The sequence below is a fragment of the Zonotrichia leucophrys genome, chromosome 3, assembly GCF_028769735.1.
Source record: "Zonotrichia leucophrys gambelii isolate GWCS_2022_RI chromosome 3, RI_Zleu_2.0, whole genome shotgun sequence".
In the NCBI taxonomy this organism is placed as follows: domain Eukaryota; kingdom Metazoa; phylum Chordata; class Aves; order Passeriformes; family Passerellidae; genus Zonotrichia; species Zonotrichia leucophrys.
Window position 1 is genome coordinate 107,210,418 of NC_088172.1, and position 23,295 is coordinate 107,233,712.

Below are 23,295 nucleotides of genomic sequence, written 5' to 3' on the forward strand. Positions count from 1 at the left end.
GCAATGGTTTAATTTGTTAACCCTGAAACTTGACAAAGAGCCACCTACCTAATTTAATAGTAACCTGTCCAAACAGTTCCAATGTCCAATATTAAAATTGACAAAGACAGGACACCATTTACAACAAAACAAGCTTCACAATTATTTTCATTGTGTGTACTACAAAAATATCTACGTGTTCATAAAATGCAAAAAAAATTAGGCTAAGGTGCATTTATGAACCTTTTCACATTACTTCTGTAGTATTTACTATAGGCAGGTACCTTATATTTTTTAATTCATGGCAAAATATTTCTTTGCTCAGTGAGCAACCATAGCTACAGAATTAAATCCATGTATAAATTAAATATTGATGCTTTACTTTTCTCCAGTACCTTTAAAAAACATATTAGAAACTAACATATATTATTACAGGCTTTTCCATTCATAAACTCCAATCTAACTGGAACATCTGCAATCAGTTTCTGGCATGTGTATGTGTAACAGTGAGCAAGGTACAGAAATACAGAGAGGTGTTCTGATTCCACACTGATGACAACCTCAACGTACAGTGATCAAACAGAAAAATAAATTTGTATACTGAAAATATAGTACTTAATCAGCTGAGTACTAACAAGAGCTCAATGTAATTTCATGGGAAGTGCATAAAAAGTTGATTTTGGTGAAATCTCGTGGCCAAATGATATTCTGCTCTTGGAATGAACCCAGCACAAGTACTTCAGACAGCAAACATGTTCTTTACTAAACCCAAGTATTTCACACTTAAGGAACTATAACTTCAAGGTCTAAGTTTACTACATGTTCAATTGAGCAGGGTATTTTTAGTTAGAATTTAGAATTTTTTAACTAGGAATAAAATCTTATGAGCTTTCAGAAGCTTCACACTATTTTAGCCAGCATATCCCAGGATATCCTTACTTTTCTTACAATTCCATCTTGTGCAACACAACCCTGCTTGTCACAGCAGCAGGCTCTATTGCTAGAAGTGACTCATCTTCCATAGCAATCTTAACATGCTTTAAACCTCACTTCAACCACACAAATTACCAAAATTCTTATTCTCTTCCTCTCCCCAGAGCTGGAATGATGATCAGCTTCAGGAGACACACAGATGGATCATGTCAGCAGATTTGCTGTTCAGTATCCTCTGACCAAGAGCAAGAACACACAAAGAGTTCTGCAAAGCCAACTCTTCAATAGCCTAGCCACAACAAAAGGTTCCTCTGACCTCAAAAATTTTAGATGCTGATATGTGACATGAAAGCACAGGACTGACTTTTCCTTCCTGCCTACATATCTCACCAGCACTGGGGAAAGCCACTGAAGCTGATTTCAGGTGAAGAACTCACCCACAGAAATACAAGGTCAGTGCATTATTCAGTACAAATTTCGTTCTCAAAATGATTCTGTGTCTGAAATAAGAATTGTTCCAAACACAAGATGTGGTTTGGAGAATAAGAATGACAGTTCCTGGATAGACTCAACTGCCTGACATGAATATAAATAAACCATGACATAGATTTAGTTAACTGTCAGCAACAAGACAATATCACTCATTTTAACCATTTAGTAGTAACATGAGTTCAGTTGCTCAAACTGAAGGTCATTGTTTTCCTAAATGTCTGTTTCCAGTTTGGGGTATGGTAAATAAAAGCTACAACTTTGTATTTTGTTTTAAAATGAATATTAATTTTTAATACTTTACTGTACAACCTACAGATAACAGAACAAGAGTGTTCAACCTATCTTTTCTAATTAATTAAGTTGATTTTTTAAAATTCTTCTCCAAAATAAAAAGTTAGAAACATCAGTCTCTCAATCCTGAAGTGTTTTATCACTCATGTTGTCTCAATTTAACCCTTGGAGTGCCTTCATGTCATCGTACCAGAGCCCCTCACAGGAAGTAGTTGTCCAAAATGCCATGATAGAACCAGACCTGTATCAACTTCAGTGAACTCTATTCTTGCAGAGTACCTGACTGCAAAAGCCCACCTCCAGGCAAGATACAAATATGGACTGATATTAAATCCATATCCACTAATTTAGCTTTAATTATTGCTCTACTTCTTTACATGGTTTTGACACAGGCCAGTTGGCTGGTATCTTTGTGATCTTCTTGTGATGTAAACATCTTAACTTGAATTTACACATCTGTGACTTAATGGAGAGGAAAAAACTTTCTTTGTCACAGTTCTTATATGATTACCTTCCTTGGGTTATCCCAGGCACCATCCTGCCTTCTCTATCCCCCAAACAGAAGTGCAATATTATCATATGCAATATTACCATCATCTACATTAAATATCACTAAATACTGAGATGAAATCAAATATTTGGCATCATTCAATTCATAATTTTCTTTTCTACGCAATTCTTCTCTCTTGTTATTTCCTATCATTTTTTTACCTCAAATCTATTCTCAGGTTAGACAGTCACACTTCTGAAACATAGTAAAAACAGATTAAAGTAATCACCACAAGTAAAAGTTTATGATGCTTTGAAGCAGCAGATGAGAACTTGGCTTACACTTCTAATCTCATAGGAGCCAGGAAGCATGTAAATGAACCAAAAAACCTTTTTTCCAGTGCACTCAAAAAGTTTTTAGAGAAAGTGAATTTGGCCTGAAACACCATTAAACAGACTAAGCATGAGCAGGCTATTTTTAACAATTTCCCAAAACAGTTAACACTGACAGTAACGCCATGCAAGACAAGGAAACTTTTCCTTTTGTAAAACAGCTCATGCAACTCAATGGAAAAGCAGATAGAAGGTGGAAATGGGTTAAGCTTTACTTAAATGAACTTTGTTATTGTTGCTTTTAAATTATTTTATTCTTGTATACTTCATAGAAGTTTTTAAAATGGGATTCTTGGAATAAGTCGCAAACTAGTTTATGACAGAACTCCAAAATACTTCTCTTCAAAATCTGACGTCTTATGGAAGACCTTACAAGGCCAAAGATGCTTCCCATCAAGCATCTAGCTTCAGGCAGAATAAAAAAAAGTTAAGACTGAACTCCCAGGGAATATTCTTATAATCCTTCTTCCTTAGCATCAGCGTCTTTAGCTTCATCTTTTGAACTAGCAATAAACCTGTGATAGTTTATAAAAGCCTGGGGTTAGCAGCTGAGGCTTATAAAACAATTTTCTACAATGCTTTAAGTTTGGCCATTCACATAGTGAGAAAGTTCAGTGTAAATCGTGCTGCTGTTCCATGTAACAAGCAAGCACACAACACATTTAGATACATGAGGAACAGGCAGGGTGTGCATTAAAAGATAAACACTTGAATGTGTGACAAATTGAGGCCAACTTGTCCATGATAGATTTTCCATTGTTGAAGGAGAGCTAAATCACTTTTAAGAGTTGTGTAGCTTTTTTGAACAGCAGTCATCTTGACTTACCAGAAGTTAACCCCTTTATGCACTATGCCCTTAATTAGATTTGAGGTTGCCCTTCCTTCCAAATAGTGCAAAACTGACCTTCAGAAATTAGGGCTCACTCTCTATGCAGCTAGGGAGCTAAACATGATCAATATGGTTATAGGAAAAAAAAAAAACAAACAAAAAAATCACATTTGATAAAGATTTATCTCTACGAAGTTTGGTCTAGAGCAAATCAATTTGCTGTAAAAGACCTTGTTACTAGTAGTTTGTGAGAATTTTTATAATGTCATTGTTTTCAAAATGCTATTATGCCAAACAATTAACTAACAAATTCTCTGTGCAATCATACTATATACCCTCTAAGCATATGCACATTCATACACTTTTAAAGGTTTTTAATGGCATTCTTGAACTTTCAACCTCAAGTTTACTTCATTTTCAAGTTACTCTAATTCATATCATGCCTGCAAATATTCTGTGATCCTAATGGCCGTCCATCTTTATATAAGGAACTTTTCAGCTAATGATGACCTATTCCTACAAAGCACAGCAGGATTACTGTTTCTGAAAAATCACTCTCAATACAGAAGGGACCAGCACGTTCACTTGTTTTCAAGCCATAATGCTAATTGCTAGTTTATCTGCCCAGTTTAATACATCAAATTGAAAAGTGGACATTGGGACATAATCACTGGTTAAAACCATTTGGCTGAAGAGTGATAAGTGACACGTACAGATTCAAGGCTTTATGGCTGTTATTTAATGTTTTGTGCCTCCCCCTACTTAACTAGAGAAAAATAAACTGTTTTTTCCTTTTTAAAAATGCTGCATCCAAGACTATTATTACGTTATTTAACAAAGTAAACAACCTCACAAGCAAACTACATGTGAAAATTGAGATGAGCTATTTAATTATATTCAAAGTACGGACAGTTTTGTTCCATGTCTGACAAATCCTTCAACCTCTGCTAAACTGATCAGTAAAAACTCAGCTAATTGAATCCATTGATGTGAAAAACCACAGGCTCAAGTCTGTACTGCATACATCAGGCTGAGGGATTTCTGCTCCAGCCATGGCAGTAATAGTCAGTGGGGTCAGGTCAAAGAGGGTTAAAGTGAGTCAGGATATAGCCAAAGGAATACATCAAACACTGATTTTAAAAGGGCAATTAATCTTAGACAGAAATGCTTCCTGGGGAATGAGATCTCAATCTTAAGAGCACACTACATGATGTAGCAGTAAAAATGTACATATACAAGCTTAGAGAGCTTTCATCCTGTGATCACAAACAGAAGGGGAGTGCTGTTTATCAGAGAAATACAAACCCTGGCTAAAATACTTACATTAGCGTCTTCCGGGCCCTTACTCATCGAAAAATAAATTCTGTAATGAGCAGGCTGTAGAGTCTGCACACATGAAATACCTTTTTTAATACATGTATTGTAGGTTCTTTTGAACAGCTAGTAGACTAAAGTATTTGGAGATCTGTACCATAGTAAAATTAAAGAGTCTAGCATTGAAAAATTCAGGGAAGAGTGGTGAAAGGAGGAATGGAATACCTGCAGGACTCTTTACACTGAACACTAAAAAAAATAACAACCCCTTCTCAAAAAAGCTACCTGGTCAGAGTTAAAATTGGAAGAAGGCTTTCATCAAAAGTTCTTTTTAGCTTTTCTATTCCAAAATATTAAGACAGTTAGCTGCAAAGCTGTTAGATTATAATATAATCTCTGTTTTTAATGAGAGTTTGACTCATAATTTAAAATTTTTAGAGTTCAGAAAATATTTTTCTGCTTTATAGTAGAAAAATAGATCCATAAAACTTACAACACAAACATACAGCATTTGCAAACAAAATTTGTTACATTAGTATCATTAATTAGTTAGCAAGATTACTAGGAATCATTAGCTGTGTGGACAAACACAGGTCTGAAATTAATTACCACAAATCTGGGTGCATTGGCTCACAGAACTAAAGGGAACTGGCTTTGCAGCCATCTCTCCATCTGAGGATATTGATGCCCAACATCACAAGCGTCAGAAGGGCATCTGTTTGTCTGTCTGGTCCATAAACGTGGCTTCTTGGCTTAAATGCCTGGTGACAGCTTGCACAAAGATACTGGACCTTGTGAAGTTTGCCAAAGTGTAGAGACCTGCTGCATTTTGCCATTGTAAATGTGGTGATGATGCCATCTGGAAAAAGGATAAGGAGCACAAGTGCATTCAAATCTGCACTGACTGTGGCACTTCCTGTGCACAAGCCAAACCACTGCATAAGACTTTGGCTTCAACATAAGGAAAGGTTTTACCTCTATTTTTTAACAGATATTCTCCAAATGGCTACAAGTGCAAAGCAAAAAATAAAATTATCCACTGATTGTGAAGTTACGAAAATCTCTGAATAAAATGGGGTATTGAAGCAAGGGACAACTACTGTTAGCAAGTGCTGCTGAATCCTTAAAGAAGAGAGTAGGACACAGTGGATAATTCTCCTTTACAGTACTGGTAAAACTGCTATTTTCCTCCTAATTATTATTTGTAGGTCCTTTAGTTTTGCAGTTCTATTTTTTCCAGCCCTGTAAGTTTATCTCCTGGAAAAATCAGGTGCATCCTAGGTTGCATCTTGATGCAACCTAGATGCATCAAGACAAAGCAGAACCAGACTACAAGAGAGATGCAAGGAAGATAGGAATGATTTCACTCAGCCAACCCCCAAAGACACAGTACATACACCTAATTTAAAGGTGTATATATAAAAAAATATATAGGTATATATAAAAAAAAGAATATAAAATATATTAAGATATATATAGATTATATATATAATTTTAAAAATGGGCCAGAACCCACTATTTGAATTTCAGGGCAAATGCCAGAGAACAGCTCATGCCTATTCAGATAAATTATCTGCCCCTTTCTACTGCCTATTGAGAACAGACCCCAAACTGTTAATCCATGAGCCCTGCTCAAATTTTCTGGGATAATATTAATATGCCTTGACCAAAATTATGCCCGAGAACTGCTAATACTCATACAGCACAAACAACACATGTTCTAGCCCACTTCTGTTAACTAGTAAAAATAAAAACACTGAGAGCAAATAATTTAAATCTGTTTGTGGGCTGCAGTGTCCTGGCTGAGAACTTCACATTGTGGATCTTCACAGAGGGTTATAACTGTCTCCTGAAAGTTCTGGTAGACCCAAATCTCCAGTTACTCTTGAACTAATTATAGCACTAAAGGCATTGTGACATTTTCTGTGGAACTAGCCATAAGTAATAGCCTGTAAATCTATGACCTTTGTGTAATTCAGCTGTTGCTGACACGCTTATTTCTGCGAGCAAGGATATATGAAAAACCAAAAGTTTGGTTTGGGTTTCTTTCTGTGAAGTTTTTGATGGCTCACTCATACTGAGTGACCTCTGTTGCCTCTGGAGTATGACAGACTCATTTAGACCATGACTCAAAAAAATCCAATTCTTAACTCTGCTACTGACCTCAGTGTGACCAGGTACAAGCCACATCACCCCTCTGTGCCTCTTAATTTCTCCTTCTTTTTTGTCTCTCTTCACTCATCTTTTATCTAAGTGATAAATTCTGTGGGAACACACTGCAATGTGTACAGTGCGTAAGGAACCTGCGGTCTCCTCCTAAAACACAAAAAATACTCATTTTAAAACTGAAAATTCAACATAACCAAAACACACTGTCAAACGCTTTGATCCCAAGAGTTCTCCTAAAACTCACATACATAGCAGATGATTAGAAATCAGACAGGTTTTCTGTCAGTAATTTTCCACAATCTTTTCTTAACTGTTTAGATTTCCAAATCTATATAGCACTCAGTCAGGAAATTGGTGGTAGGACACTGATGTTCCTGGGAAGAGCAGACTGTTATTCTAGGATGAAAAACCTCACCTCTCTTCTGAGGAGCATTTTAGAAATGCTGGCTTGTGATTTTCAAACCAAATAAGCTAAATTTTGAAGGAGTTCTTTTGCTCTGTCGAGGATTTTACTTTCTCCATTTCATACTACTACTGTTAATGATAGACTTAAAAAACTTCTTGATGTGTCTGAATAAAGTCATTGGCCTTTTGACTAATTTAAAGAGAATAGTCTGGAGTCTGATACTAATAAAACTTATTGGGTGGCCGGCAGAACAAATTTAGCTGAAGCTGAACAAATTTCCAAAGGCTTGTCCGAGAAACAGGATTATTTCCCTATTTGCTGTACCTCTTCCTACAGTCTACCATTCTGAATGTGCGTGCCTGTGCATGCCCAGAAACCACTTCTAAGTCACAAAGAAACAGCACATTACTCTTGTGATGTTAGCAAAGCTGCTGGACACAGGAGCAAAGAGCAGACTAGCACAGACTATGGCAGCTGGAAGGGACCTACAATGATCATCTCATCCACTGCCTGAGACATCTGGGGCTGGCCAAAAGTTGGAGCACATTATTAAGGGCATTGTGCAAATGCCTCTTAAACACTGACAGGCTTGGAGCATCTCCCAGCCTCTCTAGAAAACTTTTCTTGTGTTTGACACACTCATGGTAAAGAAATGCTTCACAAGGTCCAGTCCAAGCCTCCCCAGTGCAGCTTTGAGCTACTCCCACATGTCCTATCACCCGATACTCAGGGAAGAATTAGTGCTTCCCTCTCCACTTCCCTTCCTTGGGAAGCTGCTCCTCCTCCCAGGACATGCTTCCAGCCCCATCACCAGCTTTGTTGCTCCCCTCTGGAGGCACTTGAGTGCCTTAACAACCATTGTGGGACCCAGAGGTGCACACAACACTCAGGTGAGGCTGCACGGATGCTGAATTCAGTGGGATAATCCCCTCTTCCTCCTGACTGTGCTTTGCTGATGCACCCCAGGATGGGGTTTGCTCTCCTGGCTGCCAGGACACACAGCTGCCTCACACTGAGACTGCCACTGGCCAGCACCCCCAGACCCTTTTCTGCAGGCCTGCTGTCCAGCCACTCCTCTCCCAGGTAATATCAATGCTCCACGCTACTCTGTCCTAGGTGCAGAATCTTGGCATTTGGACTTACTGAATTTCATCCCATTTGCCAACAGGAAAGGAGGAAAGACTCACAAGCTACCAGATGGATAATCCTTGTAGAGTCGATTGAGGTGAAGTGAGAGAAACCCTGAAAACCAAGCCATGTTCAGTGTTTCCCAGGAAATTGTATGCACAAGGATCACAAGTAGCCCCACATACCCACTATGCTTCCTTTTAGGAGCAAGTGAGCCAGAACATTCTGCACACAACAGAAGCCCTCTCTGATTATGTAAGGAGTTTGTTTAGAAATGAAGATGGCTAACAAGAAGCACAACTGCCATGATATTCTCAGATTATCTGCACCTTTTCATGTGGTCATGACAAATTAAATCTATATTAATGAATTGTGTAGTCATGACTATTAATTCTATAATCTCAAGCCAAACTCTGGACTTCCACCCCAGTTGATTAAAAAAGACTACTAAATCAAAAGGTATGCAACTTGAACACAGAACAAAAAGTTTCCACTTCAACTTAAAAAAAGGCAACTGGGGCAGGTAGGTGTTTGTGGGCTTTAAAAAAACCCTAAAACCAAAAAGACGGCAGTAAGATGCAAGTCAGATGCAGAAGGATAATCCAAGCAGATGGCCTAGTTAGGAAAAGATAACAGGCACAAAGAATGAGTCACACCAGAAAGGAGAAGTACAGGATGACCTCCTCCAAGAGGGAAAGCACCACTGAGACAAGGACACAAGGAGGGCGGAATAGCTCAAGCAGTGTCTGAAGCTCAGCTGTGGCCAGAGGATGACTCCCACAGCAGAGCACACAGTGGCCTGAACTCGTATCACTAGTGAGCTTTTAACCATCTTCTAGTACACCCACACTCTACAAGACCACTAACCCTTCACAACACTCTCATAGCCACGTGGGATGGAAGTGTGGCTAATAAAGTGTCTAAAACTGCCCAGGGCTTGTTGTATTTTTAAATTTAGGTGAGCTGGGAAAGTATTTCAACACTTTACCTCCACAACATTGAAAAGCAGACCAGTCTGAGACAGCATATGCAATCAGACTTACTAGTCAGACATAGGGAGCAAAGACTTCCTCAGTTTGCTCACCACAAGAGCAGCAAGGAATGGGACAGTGCTGTGCTGCTCCAATTCCCACAGTAAGCCCCACGTCAAGCTAATTCTGACCTCAGGCAGAGCAAGCCCAGTCATATTTCATGTCTATCCAAAGACATTCACACTGCATAAATTTACCTCCTTCTGTTGCACAATTTCTCATTTGTATCAAAATTAGGAGTCTACATGGCAAATCTAATCTAAATTCAATTTTCTGTTTAACTAATTTACTGGAAGTCAATGCTTAAAAAACTAAGAGAGAACAAAAACAATTAATATGTAGTCTCTCATACATTATACATTAAAAAAAGCTGAGAGTTAATTGAAAACAGTTGATCCCTAATTTTCCAAAATCATTCAGTACAGCAAGTCTTAAGAGAAAAATCCTGAAAGTCTTTTTGATCCTTGTTTTATTTCTGAAAGAACTAATGACACTGCTTTAGAAAGAGGTCAGTTCACGCAGCTTTTCTGAATGAACAACAATGCTGTGAAAACTGGGAATGATTGATAGCCTACTGTTTGCGTCATTATGTCCAAATGTTTACCATTTGAGCCTTCAAGGAAGCATGAGACAAAAATCAAAACAAGTTTTATGAAGACTTCAACAACACTTGTAAATTAAAATTGTATCCAGAATTGTTTAGACATGATAGCAGTGCAAGAAAACTGCTTTCTTTTGCATTACACCATTTTTATCTTTGCATTATGCCCAATGTCTTAAATTTCTGGTGGGGAAGAGGAAAAGTCCTTCCCTCCCCAGACCTCTGTTTTCTATCATTTTAACCCTTTGCCTCTTCAAAGCATTCTGCTGAACTCAACACTGTTTCCTCTTGCTGCTTTGTAGTTATGTAAGATCATACTGTGTTCCTCCCTTTCTCCTAATAAGATGAGTCACTATTTCTAAATGAACTGTTTACAGTATTAGGATGTTCATTTACAGGAACTTCATAAATGTGCAATAACCAAAATATTTTTTTCCAATAGTTGTGAATTATTCACTTTTTTTTTCAATTTGATAAACACTGACATTCAGAAATTATATTACTTCTGGAAACAAAGACCCTTTAATTTGCAACAGGAATGCTACCACCAAATACAGAAATCATGGGGAAAGACAGCATGACTTCCTTGAAGCAACAGATAGATAACACTTAATTTAATTATCTGTCATAAACAACAGTGTTGCTGAAGACAGGTGGTGTAATCCAACTAATGCAAGTAAAACTGAGAATTTTAGACAGTAGGGGAGAGTAGCCATGGTACTATCTCTTTCAGGGATGGATAATTTTGTTATTCATCAGTTTGAGAAAGAATATCCATAAGTAACATGTTCTATCAGATCTGGTGTGAGATCTCATGATATAGTTGCAGGCAACAACATGATCTTAACATGCTCTCTTCCTTACCTGCATAGAAACTACAACACCACAGTGTAAGAGACCACAAGCAATATCAAGCTTTATCTTAGCCTGTTCCTAGATAATCCACGAAACCTTCCCACAAATAGCAATAACTCTGAAGTTATTTAAATGACTGCCTAATTTTCTGGAACTGCAACTACTGCAGACAATTGCACTTCACCACACAAGAACTGTCCAATTAAAGAACCAACTTTTGTCTGTGCAAGTAGCATCCACAAGCATAGGAGAAAAGATCAGACGATGAGTTTATAGGCTGCAGCATGAATAATCAGAATAACCTGATCCTAATCATAATTCTAAACACTCATGAATGGGTGTTTCATATTAAAATAAAAAAGTCATCTGTCATAAGCCTAGATTCAAAACTACATGATGCACAGCCTATGGGAGCAAAGCTGAAGGATCTTGGACTGTTGGCTGGAAAGGATAGATGTAAAGTTTCAAGAGTGTAAAACAGTGAAAGAGAAGGGCAACACTGGACAACTTTATTCTGACTTTCCTGAGTAACTAACCAGGACATTGGTCATCTTGGAGGGCAAATGAAAAGCAAGAGAAATTGGGAAATGGAAGAATGCTGATAGAGAGGCACAGGCCTTAGGTGTCCAAATATTTTAGATTTTTGTATCCAGTGATACAAAAATTTGCTAGTAAATAGCAAACTAGAAAACTGAAGTCTAGATAATAGAATATCACAGGACAAAAAGACAGAAAGCAAAAAGAAAAAACTAACAAGAGCAGAAGTGACTGTTGACTAATTACTACCTCAGAGAACAAGATCTATTCCTGTTAGGAAATCAGCTAAGGTCTGAAACTCTGCAAAATTAGTTATATGAATGACAGTGAGCTTAGTCAAAAGAGAGCTAGCTTTAGAGGATCCAAAAGCAGATACTAAAAGAGTAACAAAGGACAGCAAGAGCTATTACTGGAATAGATGATGAAAGAACATGAGCAGGAAAAAGAAGAGACATTGACAGAACAGAAAATGAGATAGGTCAATGCAAGTTGAAAAGAGAACTGAAAAATAAGTACCCTTCTTTCCTGATGCTGCTATCAGGATCAAATATAACGAGACACTGCCCAAAAACACAACTGACCAGCTTGCCTCAGATTGGAGTATGAACAACTAGGGAGAAGCCAACCTAAAACAGATACATACATGCCCCTCCAACAGAGGGTAATCTTAACTGAAAACTAAACACAGTTTACTATATTCAAACAGAATATATATTTAATAGTTTATTTTATATTTAATAGTTTCTATTTATATAGTTTAATATATTCAAACAGAACTTGCTATGTTTTAAAGACTGAAAATTGAAATTAAATTGCCTATCTTCCAGGAAGGATTTCCAAAAACTCTTGACAGTCAGGAATAGTAGTCCATGAATAGCAAGCTAAGTATAACTATATTACTACACAGCTCCCAAATTTGATTTCAATTGTATGCAGTCTTTAGACGAACTGAATTAATCAATAATTATGGAAATACAGTAAATAAAACTATACTAATACATAATATAGGTTTCTCCATAGTAAAATTTCAGACTGAGGTGACTTTGATTTATGAACTGCTGTGTAATTGATAAAATACAGTTCAGTAACTAAACACAAAAATATAACATGCCTTAAAGAAAGACTACAGCAGGCTACAATACAGAAGAAGTGATTATTGGATTAGTTTGAAAATACTGATTTTAATATTTATTAAACATGACAAGAAGGATTTCACTATTTCTCAAACTTTATGTCAACACAGAAAGACCAGAACAAAGAAAAAAACTGAAAGAAATGAAATGCATCAATGTTCACTGGAAGGTGGTGACCTGGTCTTACTGTTTCTGTTGCCACATAACCACAACCACTGCCTATGAAGCAGCTAAATAGGAACCATGTAAAAAGAATAAATATTCAACTAATGAGAAAACAGATGATTTAACACACTTGCTGTCTAAATACTTACTCAGGCACAAAATCAGAGAGGGTTATATTATATCTGCTCTAACCTAGCCTTCTGGAAGAAAGTATTGCACAGTACGGCAGGAGGAGTAATACAAAGTGAAAATAAGCGTGTCTTCCTCGAAGGTTCTCTGAACATTTCAGTATTCTTAGAATTCTTAAATGTTTCCACTATCTAAAGGAGGCCTACAAGAGAGGTGGAGACAAAGTGATAGAAAAAAGGGAAATGGCTTCAAACTGAAAGAGGGCAGGTTTAAATTTGATATTAGGAATTAACTCCTTACTTAGCAGGTGGTAAGACACTGGCACAGGCTGTGCAGAGAAGCTGTGACTGCCCCATCCCTGAAGTGTTCCAAGCCAGGCTGGATGGGGCCTTGAGCAACCTGGGATAGTGGAAGATGCCCCTGCCCATGGCAGAGGAGATGGAACTAAAGGAGCTTTAAGACCCCTTCCAAACCAAATAATTGTATGTTTGCTACTAACAAAGACAGGCATTCTCATTGTAGCTTTAGAAAAACAGGGTATCCTTTATAGTCAAGACAATTAATGTAATTGTCAATAGTTTTAAGAACTACACTGGCTTCTTAGTGCTTGTTCTAATGCCACTGCTTTTCTTTACACTTTCTGACCATTACTACTAATGTTTGAAATGCCTGATACATATTTTGACAAACGGGTTCCCAAATGTGCACACTGCTCCAACTCCACTGCAGTGATGGAGGACAAGGGAAGATAAAGCCAATGCTCCTTGAAATCTGAAGAGTTAGAGGATGGACTCTAAACAAAAGCTACTCTTTGCTTTTGGTATAACAACACACATAACAAAGTCTTTGGTCAACCAGTTTTTCTCTCATTAACAGCTTAATCAGATTAAACTATTTAGCAGAAAGGTAAGCACTGTACAGAACTTATTAAGCAGAAAAAAAATTTACAGACACACATATATATTTTTTTTAAAATATGATTATGTGTATATATAAAATTGAATAAAGGACCAGTTTGAGGAGACACAGGGTTGGGATAATAACAGTTCAAAGTTTTGATTTTTTACAGCACTTCAACGAACAATAAAAGCCTTGAATAAATAGTTTCATAAGCTAATTTAAATAAAATACAGTATTCTAAACAGCTACCCGCAGTCTACAACAGTCCAAAATAATATTGACACAGCATTTTACAAAGACCATTTTCACTATCAATCTTTTAATGTCATTATTCAACCTGTTCTTTTGACAGTGCTCTTTACACCGGGTTCTCAACAGTTGGTAACCAATGCATATATTCCATCCACATATATATATATACATATTTTTTTTCATTGAAACATTTTTCTCAGCAGAGTTAAAAGGAAGACTTAATTATATCCATGCTTCCTAAAGCAAAGGCATATAGACACTGTGGGTGGTTCTTGAAACCCTTCCCTCCCCTCTTCTTGTGGTGGTCCCTAAGAATCTGGCAGCAGGAACAGCTCAATATACAGCTACAAATGCTGAGTCTGAAAACCATAAATTCCCTGGGTTCCCACGGCACAAAGCTCACTACGGATGCCACCACAGACAAGCGACCACCACAATCACCGTGAAGCTTCCAGTTGAATTAAAAGTCATTGAAAAAGAGAAAACCAAAGAGGAAAAGGGGGGAAAAAAAGTCAACAGATGGAGAAAAACAGAAAGAAAGAACTCATATTGATTGTGTTGCACTGAAGAAAGGATGCAGTTAATGTCAGCAGAGAATCAATTCACTAAAGAGGGAGGTTAATTGGAAAATTATCTAAATGGCTTTTAAAAGAAGATTAAAAAGATTTTAGAAACCTGTTTATCCAGTATCTATTATATCTTTAAGCATACTTTTCATGAGATACTACATTAATTTCCTTTGTTTGGAAAAATTAAGTAAATCTAAACTTTGCTAACTGAATAGTTTAAAAATCCAGACATGAAATTTTAAAAATTATTTTCAAATAAACCTTTGATAATATATTCTGGTTTGTTACAATATTATTTTAATGTCTCCACTAGAATAAAGCGTAGATTAAGAAAAACATACAAGTTTACAAGAAAAATACTAGAAGACAGTAAGTAAGGTCCAAAGAGGACAATTTTTAATGTTTGGCTACAATCTACTTTTCCTTTTTCATTTTAACAAGAGTTTCCTGAATTATCATCATTTTAGAGATCACAAATTGAAGTCAAAGCGATATTATAGCCAGAAAGATAAGTTTTTTGGAGGATGGCACAAAAGAATAGTTATGAGAGGCCTAAACTTCACTTCAGAAAGTGTCTAGGGTTTGCACACTCAGGGGCCCAGAGCTCTCACTGATTTCAAGCACAAGCAAGCAAACTGTTCAGCAGGACACTCATGCTGATCACTGGATTTTTCTGATGCTCCTCTCTATAAAATGTGTGGATTTGTAACACTCAGCTTGCCTGCTATTACATATGAATGAATTCTCCAGGGAAAAAAGAACTAAATTCTGTTCCCAAAGGCAGTATTCAGCTGCCTAAATTATAATACTTCTTGAAGCACATTCATTCTTGATTTATCCCTTCAAGAATCAGGATTGTGATTTTTCACTACACACACCTGACACTAAGACACACCCAGCCTGGGCAGGAAGACAACAGTCTCAGAGAAGACAGAGATGAGAGGCAGAGATCCTAAGCTGAATGGTAAGTATGTAAGGAAATTATGATTGTACAGCCAGCCTACAGCTCTGACACCTGCTAAACTTCAAGTATTCAACTTCAAAGGAGACAACTGCTTCAGAAGTAAAAACTTTAGGTGTGGTATCCCATGTTTCCAAAACATGCTTGTAAATTAAACTCTCCTATACCCATATCTCCTCTGTATTTTGAACTAATGGAATATCTGTTGACATAGCAAATTTGTTAAATTCTCAGTGATCCAGCGTCAGAGAGAAAATTATTTTACTGAATGAGTTTCATGGAGACTTCAATAGCACAGATGTACTGTGGTTCTGCAGCCTCAGGAGTTTACTCTACTTGGTGGAAAAGGGTGATGCTCTTCCTCATTATGGCTGCTAACATTTCTACAGGCAAAACTCAAAAATGGCACTGAACAGTCTGGTGAGTTAGTTGCTTTTTAATAGCTCAAAGTTGTATTAGAGCATGAACACTTAATATAGTGCATATTACATTTGAATAATGAATGAGTGAATTTAGTCAAGAAAGAGAATAATCAAATTCACATCTTGGCTAAATTGAATAATCAGTGAACAGAGTATGATGACCTCAGCAGTCAAGCCTAAACCAGCACTGTCCTTCCCTGTCCATGATCCTTAGCAGTAAGAATCACATCTGTCATGGGCATCCATCTTTTCAGGTCACTTTTCTCTATGCCTGAATCTTTCTTGATCATCCCTCTGTTTTGTTCTAATTCTGTTTCTTCCTTTTTGTCTTTCCATGTCGCCATGCCTAAATTTCTGCTTTGTACTCCTGTCTCCATTACAGCAAACCCTGAACAGGCTTTCCTCAGTCCTTTATCTGACAATCCCCAGATCCACCTGACCACCTCTTCACCTGCAGCTTGTCATTCTGCCAGCACAACCTACCCTTCTTTTCAACTTCTGATTCAATTTGCTTCTCCAAATCCCTTCTCTGAATCACCTGGCCAGCAGGATATCTACTCACCATTCTTTCACAGATGCCTTGCACAAGCTCTGTGCGTGCCTCACAAGCAACATGATTCTTTTTCTCTCTCCTCCTTTTATCATCTCCTACCCCACTTACTCTATCCAGGTGTTCACATTTATTCTGTCAGGTTTTGGCTTTTGCCCCAGTCTCTTTCATTCTGCCACACTGTTTATAGTCACTCTCCCAATCACATTTAATGATTCCCAGATCTGTCATTTTCTTCTAAATTACTTGCTCAGACTCTTATCCCCCCTTCACTGGCTCTGTGTATCAGCCTACCCCCACATCTCCTCAGAAGCCCAGGCTGTTTTCTGCATTTGGCTCAGACAGCTTCCCCGGCTCTCCAGCACACCAGAAGGGGAGAATGCCCACAACACAGGAGGAACAACTGAATGACACTGCAACACAAAGCTGTGTTACAGGAGAAAATGTGCCGAGTTCTGGATAGCTCACACCCATCTGAGGGACCAGATCTATTAAACTCTGAAGTTTGCAAGTTGCTCAGTAAAAATTGGGCCAAATTTAAGCAGATGTATACAGCAACAGACAAGCATATTCCAATGCTCCAAAACGCACCAAAATTCACATCTCTCCTTTTATGTATAAGAACAGTACCTACTTTAATTTCTCTTTTTCCAACTCTTTTTTTGTCCAGGTTGAATAAATATAAGCTTTTTTAGCTTTTAACAAAAAGAAGCAAGCAATTAGCACAGCATATTTCTGTTCTGCTGTCCAAGATTGGTGCTTTTGTCAACATCTGAAAAGAAGGCCTACTGATGGGAAGCATCATCACTGCTATTCAGATAGAATTGTATTACATTCACACTTTCCATAAGGGCAGTTAACTAGCACATTCAGCATCTGCAGCTTTGGCAAGCCTACATAAAAACTGTCATCCCTTAAATCCTGGAATAACTTGTGCATAAATGCTTATGAGTTTCTTTCATTGAATTTGTGCTTAACTGCCTTTCACGTTAAAATGCATCCATCCTTCTCAATGATTTTTTAAAATTCCCCCTGTACCTTTCCAGTAGGGTGTGTATGATACTGACAGTTAAGTACTTAAAGATGGTTAAACTTGCTGGTGCTAACATTCATGCATCTATTGGTATCTCCCTTTATCTTTTGGACAGTTAGTGGAAAGCATTACTTAAAATAATGCTCCAAAATTTAAAAGAGCTTTATGAAAAATGGACACATGGTTAGCAATACTCCATATTTTTCTTACCCTCTGTTATTTTTGGAAATTGTTCTCATGTGTTAACAAGTATTAAACAAGGGTAAAAAAAAATGTACTTTGATATTTCAGTGAACTTCTAAGATCCTGATACTGGGAGAAATCTGTGACAACTGTTTAATTTTGAATGAAGCAACTTCTGTGTACAACAAAATCTTGCAGAATTTTATACTGATTTCCAATTCAGTGCTTCACTGTTAAAAGATGCTGATACTACACCAGTAAATTCTGTGCCAAGATTTTCTCTAGAGTATCACACATTTCTCTTAAGTTCCTAATTTACAGGTAAGGCAACAGCAAGAACAAATTAAAAACCTTTTGCATTAAACAATTTTTATCCTATTTTGCAGAGTACATAACTGTTACATTTATCCCTCCTGAAACATGTATCATAGTTGCAATACTTGTAAGCTTTGAGACTAAAATTACATCCAAAAAATCCTATTTCCTGAATAAGTGCAGATCAACAAATGCTACTGTATGAAATAATATGCTACATTGATTGCTCACACAATACTAATTTGTAATCATACATAAACTATTATATACTTGTAAAAATCTCTTATTGGTACATTTTAAAAGGTTGCACTTCAAGAACAAAAAAAAGCATTCTGAAAACATCTTCAATTTCTATCAGTTTTGGAATTTTACATATAAAAAGTTTTTTGGAATAAAAAATTAAAGGTAACTTAAAATCTGCTGACACTTTCATAATTTTTTTTTAAGTACAGAAAATAATATGTGAATATTTTTACTATGACCATCTTAACAGCAAAAGAGTACAGGAATTTCAGAATAAAATTTCTAGAGATTAATTTTTCAGGAATGACTAAGGGTTCAATCTTACCTTCTTGAAACCATGCAGGGCACAGTAAAGAGCCAGGAATGAATGAAATCTGAAACTCTGCTACTGACATTTTAGTCCTCCCTCCAAAATAGTCACATCAAAAAAAGCCCAACAAAAACACAAAACAAAAAAAGCACCCTTCTACCATAAAACCCAATAAATCAACAGAAAAAGAATTATCTTATGGGACAAAAAGTTATTTTTGCAGTACCTTCAGTGGTGATAGCACTAGGACACACATCTTTTAGCAGGTCTCCCAAAGTATGCAACTGTCCTCCTGAAGCAATTGGTCGAAATAGCTTCTGTATAAAAGGTCTCTCTGTTGTTGCCTGTTTCAATAAAAAATAATCAAACCAAACAATTAAAGGACCATGCAAATATGTAGTATTAGCACTTCAGACAGGTACACAATAGGACAGAACTACAGGTTGCACCAGAAGAAACATCTGGTATTTCCACATTTCCCCTGCCTCACACCTTGCATTTCATTCATATCATGAAATGCAGGGAAGTTTTTGTTTATTAACAATTACAAGTAAGCTGTCACTCCAGAAAAACCGTGAAGATAATTCATAGATAGTGTCATGGATAAAGAGTGTTAATTATTTTTTTTAAAGCCCCAAATCTTCTGTTATGAGAATACAACCTGCTTTAATAAAAACCATTTTAATATATCCTTAATTAAAAAATAAAAAAACAAACAAGCAGTGAGCACAAACTTAGAAGTTCAACATATCCTTATATATTTTGCCAAGCCAAAGCAATACTTTACCCTTACAGATCAACAGGTGATTTTTTTTCTCTGTTTTTTTAATATCAAAAATTTCAAACTATTTCAGCTGCAAGAACCACTACCAACTTACAAAAGAAAGTGTTGTGCTTTGACAGACAACCAAGAATCTTCTACTCACTTAAGGAATCACTCATATGTAAAGAACATATATGGCCCACTTCTGCTGCAGATATGCAAAGGAATCCAGAATTACTTCAACTACATATCTTTCAGTTTAAAGCCATTCCCTTCTCCCATCATCACAAGACTGCAGAAACGAAGGGAGATGACCCATCCTCTGATCAGCATCGAACTCCAATTTATTCATCCACCATGCACATTTTATAACAGTGTTAATTAAGTTCATACATGTTGCAAAACCCGAGCTCATCATTGGTTACAGATTAAACACCAACTCCTCCTTTTGTTTTCAATACCTGTGGTTTGTTATTGAGACCAAGACTTGTTTTTTCCCATCTTGTTATGAACGGTTCTCAAGGCCTCCATGTTTGTCACTTTTGCTTTCCCATAACTTATCCAAGGACAAGATATTTACTTGTTATCAAAAAACAACCTGACAACTTCTGCTCTTTACATAAATGTGCCTGAGAATTTTGTTGTTTACAGGAACAGGCTTTGAGAATTTGCTCCTCACAGCTGCCTTTTACTTTTCCATCAGCTGTATATGATTATGGCATGTCTGAACAAAACTCTATAAGCCATTTCTGAGCAAAATTCTCCAACACATGACCCTGTAAAAAGTTCCTCCCCAGCTCTCTTGAGGGCACCTTTAGGTACTGGGAGGTCTCTTTGGAGCATTCTCTTCACCAGGCAGATCAAGCAGAACTCCTTATTCCCCCATGCATTAGCACAGTTGCCAGCACAATCTGCTCCATGATCTTTGTTGGGCACTAAAGTTGCACTGACCAGGGCCTGTAGTTCCCCAGGTCCTCCTTATTTTCCCTTTTAAAAAAATGGGGTTACATTTCAGTAGGAACTTCACTGGACTGCCACAACTTCTCTAATATGATGGATGGCTTAGCCACTTCACGTGTCACTTTCCTCAAGTTATTTTGGGGTTTCTCTCACCCAGTTCCATAGACTTGTGCACCTTCAGATTCCTTAGCTGTTCTTGGATCTGATCTTCCAGAGTGAGCAGTTCTTTGTTCTCCCAGTCTCTTCCTTTTCCCTTCTGGGACTTGGGCAGTCTGGCTGGAATATTTGCTGGTGAAGACTGAGGCAAAAAGACACTGAATCCCCCACGTTCTGGGTAAACAGGTGTCCCATTTCTTCTGGAGAGGGCTCACAATTTTTCTAGCCTTCCTTTATCCCTGACATTCCTATAGAAGCTCCTCTTGTTGCTCTTAATGTCCCAGGCCAAATTGAATTCTATCAGATGTTCAGAACTTATTTAAGAATTGTGGTTCTGTTAAGGTAGCTCTCTTCTTTGGGTATCTGTAGAAGCAGCTCCAGGGCAGCAAGAACCTGACATTGCAAAGATAGGCAAAGTTTTTTTTCCTGGTAACCTGACATCTCCACCCAACCCCACCACCTCAGGCAGAGAAGTTAAAAATCTCATATTCAACCAACCCAAACATTTTAATCTTGCTCCAAATGGTTGCTGACAATTTTCTGCTAGCAGCCAACTCCCAAAAGCAGCTGATGTGCCCTGCATTGAGGATGAGTGGGCTCCAGCAAATGAGACTTTCTTCACACATTATTTTAATTGGAACAAGCAATACAAGCCATTGCCCCTTTCAAATTTAGTTTCCTACCTCTCAGAAACTATCTCCCATCCTACTATGGTAATTTAAAAAATAGAAATAACTCAATATCAAGAGGTATGTTCTCTCCCAGTGGGGGTTTATGGGCAAAAAACAATCACTCAAACAAACAAGTAAAGAACAACACAACTGTCAGTCACAGGCAGGGAGTCTTTGCCTGAGTGGTGCTCTAGCTCAGAGGTAATTCCAGGGCACTACAGGGCAGAACTGTTGACACACAATTACTTGTTACTTCTTGCTAACAGTCTTCAAATAAGGAAAAATAGTATTTTCCCAGTTTTTCTTATGAAGAATAATCAAAAGTCGTTTCCTAGCTGCTCCAATCACTTCCCCATGTCCTCAGGGTACCAGTATGGGGATATCATCAGTGCTAATGAAATATCTGAACATTTGAAAAATGATGGGAGGCACACAGCCAGCAGGATGTATCCACCTCAGACAGATCCACACTTGAAAAGTGAACTCTGGCACATTATGCTGAACAAATATACATGCAAAACATTAAAAAAAAAAGGAAAAAACCCCAATCCCTCTAAAACATTGTTTTAGTCAAAACAATTTTGTACCAGGTTTACTTTTTACAAATAATTGGATATTCACAGAAGTCCAGTCATAACTCCCAAGTGTTTAACACCTGAAGTAGAAGTGGAAATAAACGGAAGTATGTAGTCAAAGGTTGTTATCATCAACAGACTTTTAAGATAAGGATTTCCCAAGTGTGCACTGCAGTTTCCCATTATTAATAAATTAAGAACAATATTTTCCCTAGCTATAATAATTTAATGCCAAGAGGGAAAAGCCAAAATTGTATTTTCTCAAGTCTCCCACACAGTTGCTGACTGCTAAAAACAATATCCTTAGTTTCTATCATGAAACATTATAGAAAAAGAATTCAGTTTTGCATTTTAAGTGTTAAGCAGCACAGATGTGGTAAAGTAAATAAAAATCACTGGTCTTCATCAATGTTAAAATGATAAAAGTAACTGCCTGTTGTTTATACAAAGACTGTGGTTCACAAATCTAATCCTACAGGCAGAGTATTACCCCAAGATGCTTACACACTTCTTCCCTCACAAGCAGCAGATGCTTTATGCATTAAAAGAATCAAAAGAAAAGTCCCATGCTACATTCCACAGTATTTACAGGATAACTTTTCCAAGTGTCTTGGTCATACAGGAGCATAGTTTTAGAACAACCTTGCCATCACCCTTTTTCATGTGTAGCAATATAAGACCAGCCTGACTACAACTTTCTACTCCAGCATTGCCATCCCTGCAAGTCCTGGCCAGGCTGGGTGGAGCTTTGAGCAACATGGTTTAGTGCAAGATGGCCCTGCCCATGGCAGGTGGGTTGGGCTCAATGACCTTTGAAAGGCCCCTTCCAACTCCATTCCAAAACTCTTCTATGATTCCATTTACTACAACAAGACATGAAGGAACAGTCACCATGAATAGCTGCTTTTATAATGGGTTTTGTACAATATTTGCTTAATCAATAATGAGAAAATCTAATCTAACCCACAAAGATATCACTGCATAACTGATATTGATTTTAAATAATCTACACCAGATCTAAAGCAAATGTTCATACAATATCTATCATTTTGCCAGCTAAAATGATCATACCTTCAACAGAAATTTGGAATTTTAAAAATTGTTTTATTTTACAGTGTAGCCTCCATGTAGCTGTGAGCTATTCAAGATTCTGGATGCATTTGCAAGACACAACAGGTGAAAGTCAATCAGCAATTGCCAACCTCTGCAGAGAAAATGCCTTCAGGTATGAGCATAGAAAGACAATCACTCAGCCGACATCTCACAAATGCAGAACAAATGAAGACTTTACTCTTTTTAAAAGAAAGTTTAAGCCCTTACAATGATAGGAGAGTGAGGGTGAAAACAAATTACACCACAGTGAGAAAGATTAAAGTTACCTATTCAGGAACACTGGCACTGAGAAGAGTTATAGGTGAGGGCAAGTTTTAAGAGGCCCTCTAATGCAGTGCAAAGCCTCACGGGATCACAATCTTTACAGTCACATGCTAAGCTAACAAATGTAACTCTTTCCTCTCTATCATCCTGGCAAAAAAAAAAAAAAGTCGTCAGCTTGCCT

The 23,295-nt window shown here is 37.4% G+C and overlaps 1 protein-coding gene across 2 annotated transcripts in view; it reads right to left on the minus strand.

The window, feature by feature from the left end:
- ATG5 (autophagy related 5) overlaps positions 1-23,295 on the minus strand; it is a 72,477-nt gene that overhangs the window by 6,441 nt on the left and 42,741 nt on the right. Inside the window, exons 7-8 of one of the 2 annotated variants that reach the window (XM_064709870.1) lie at positions 18,839-18,956; positions 6,899-7,036 (exon numbers count right to left, since the gene is read on the minus strand). In XM_064709870.1, the coding sequence (XP_064565940.1) occupies positions 6,966-7,036; positions 18,839-18,956 (189 nt within the window). In that variant the 3' untranslated portion in view covers positions 6,899-6,965. Of the gene's footprint in view, positions 1-6,898; positions 7,037-18,838; positions 18,957-23,295 lie in introns of those variants that run through there. The other variant, XM_064709869.1, reaches the window with a different exon arrangement.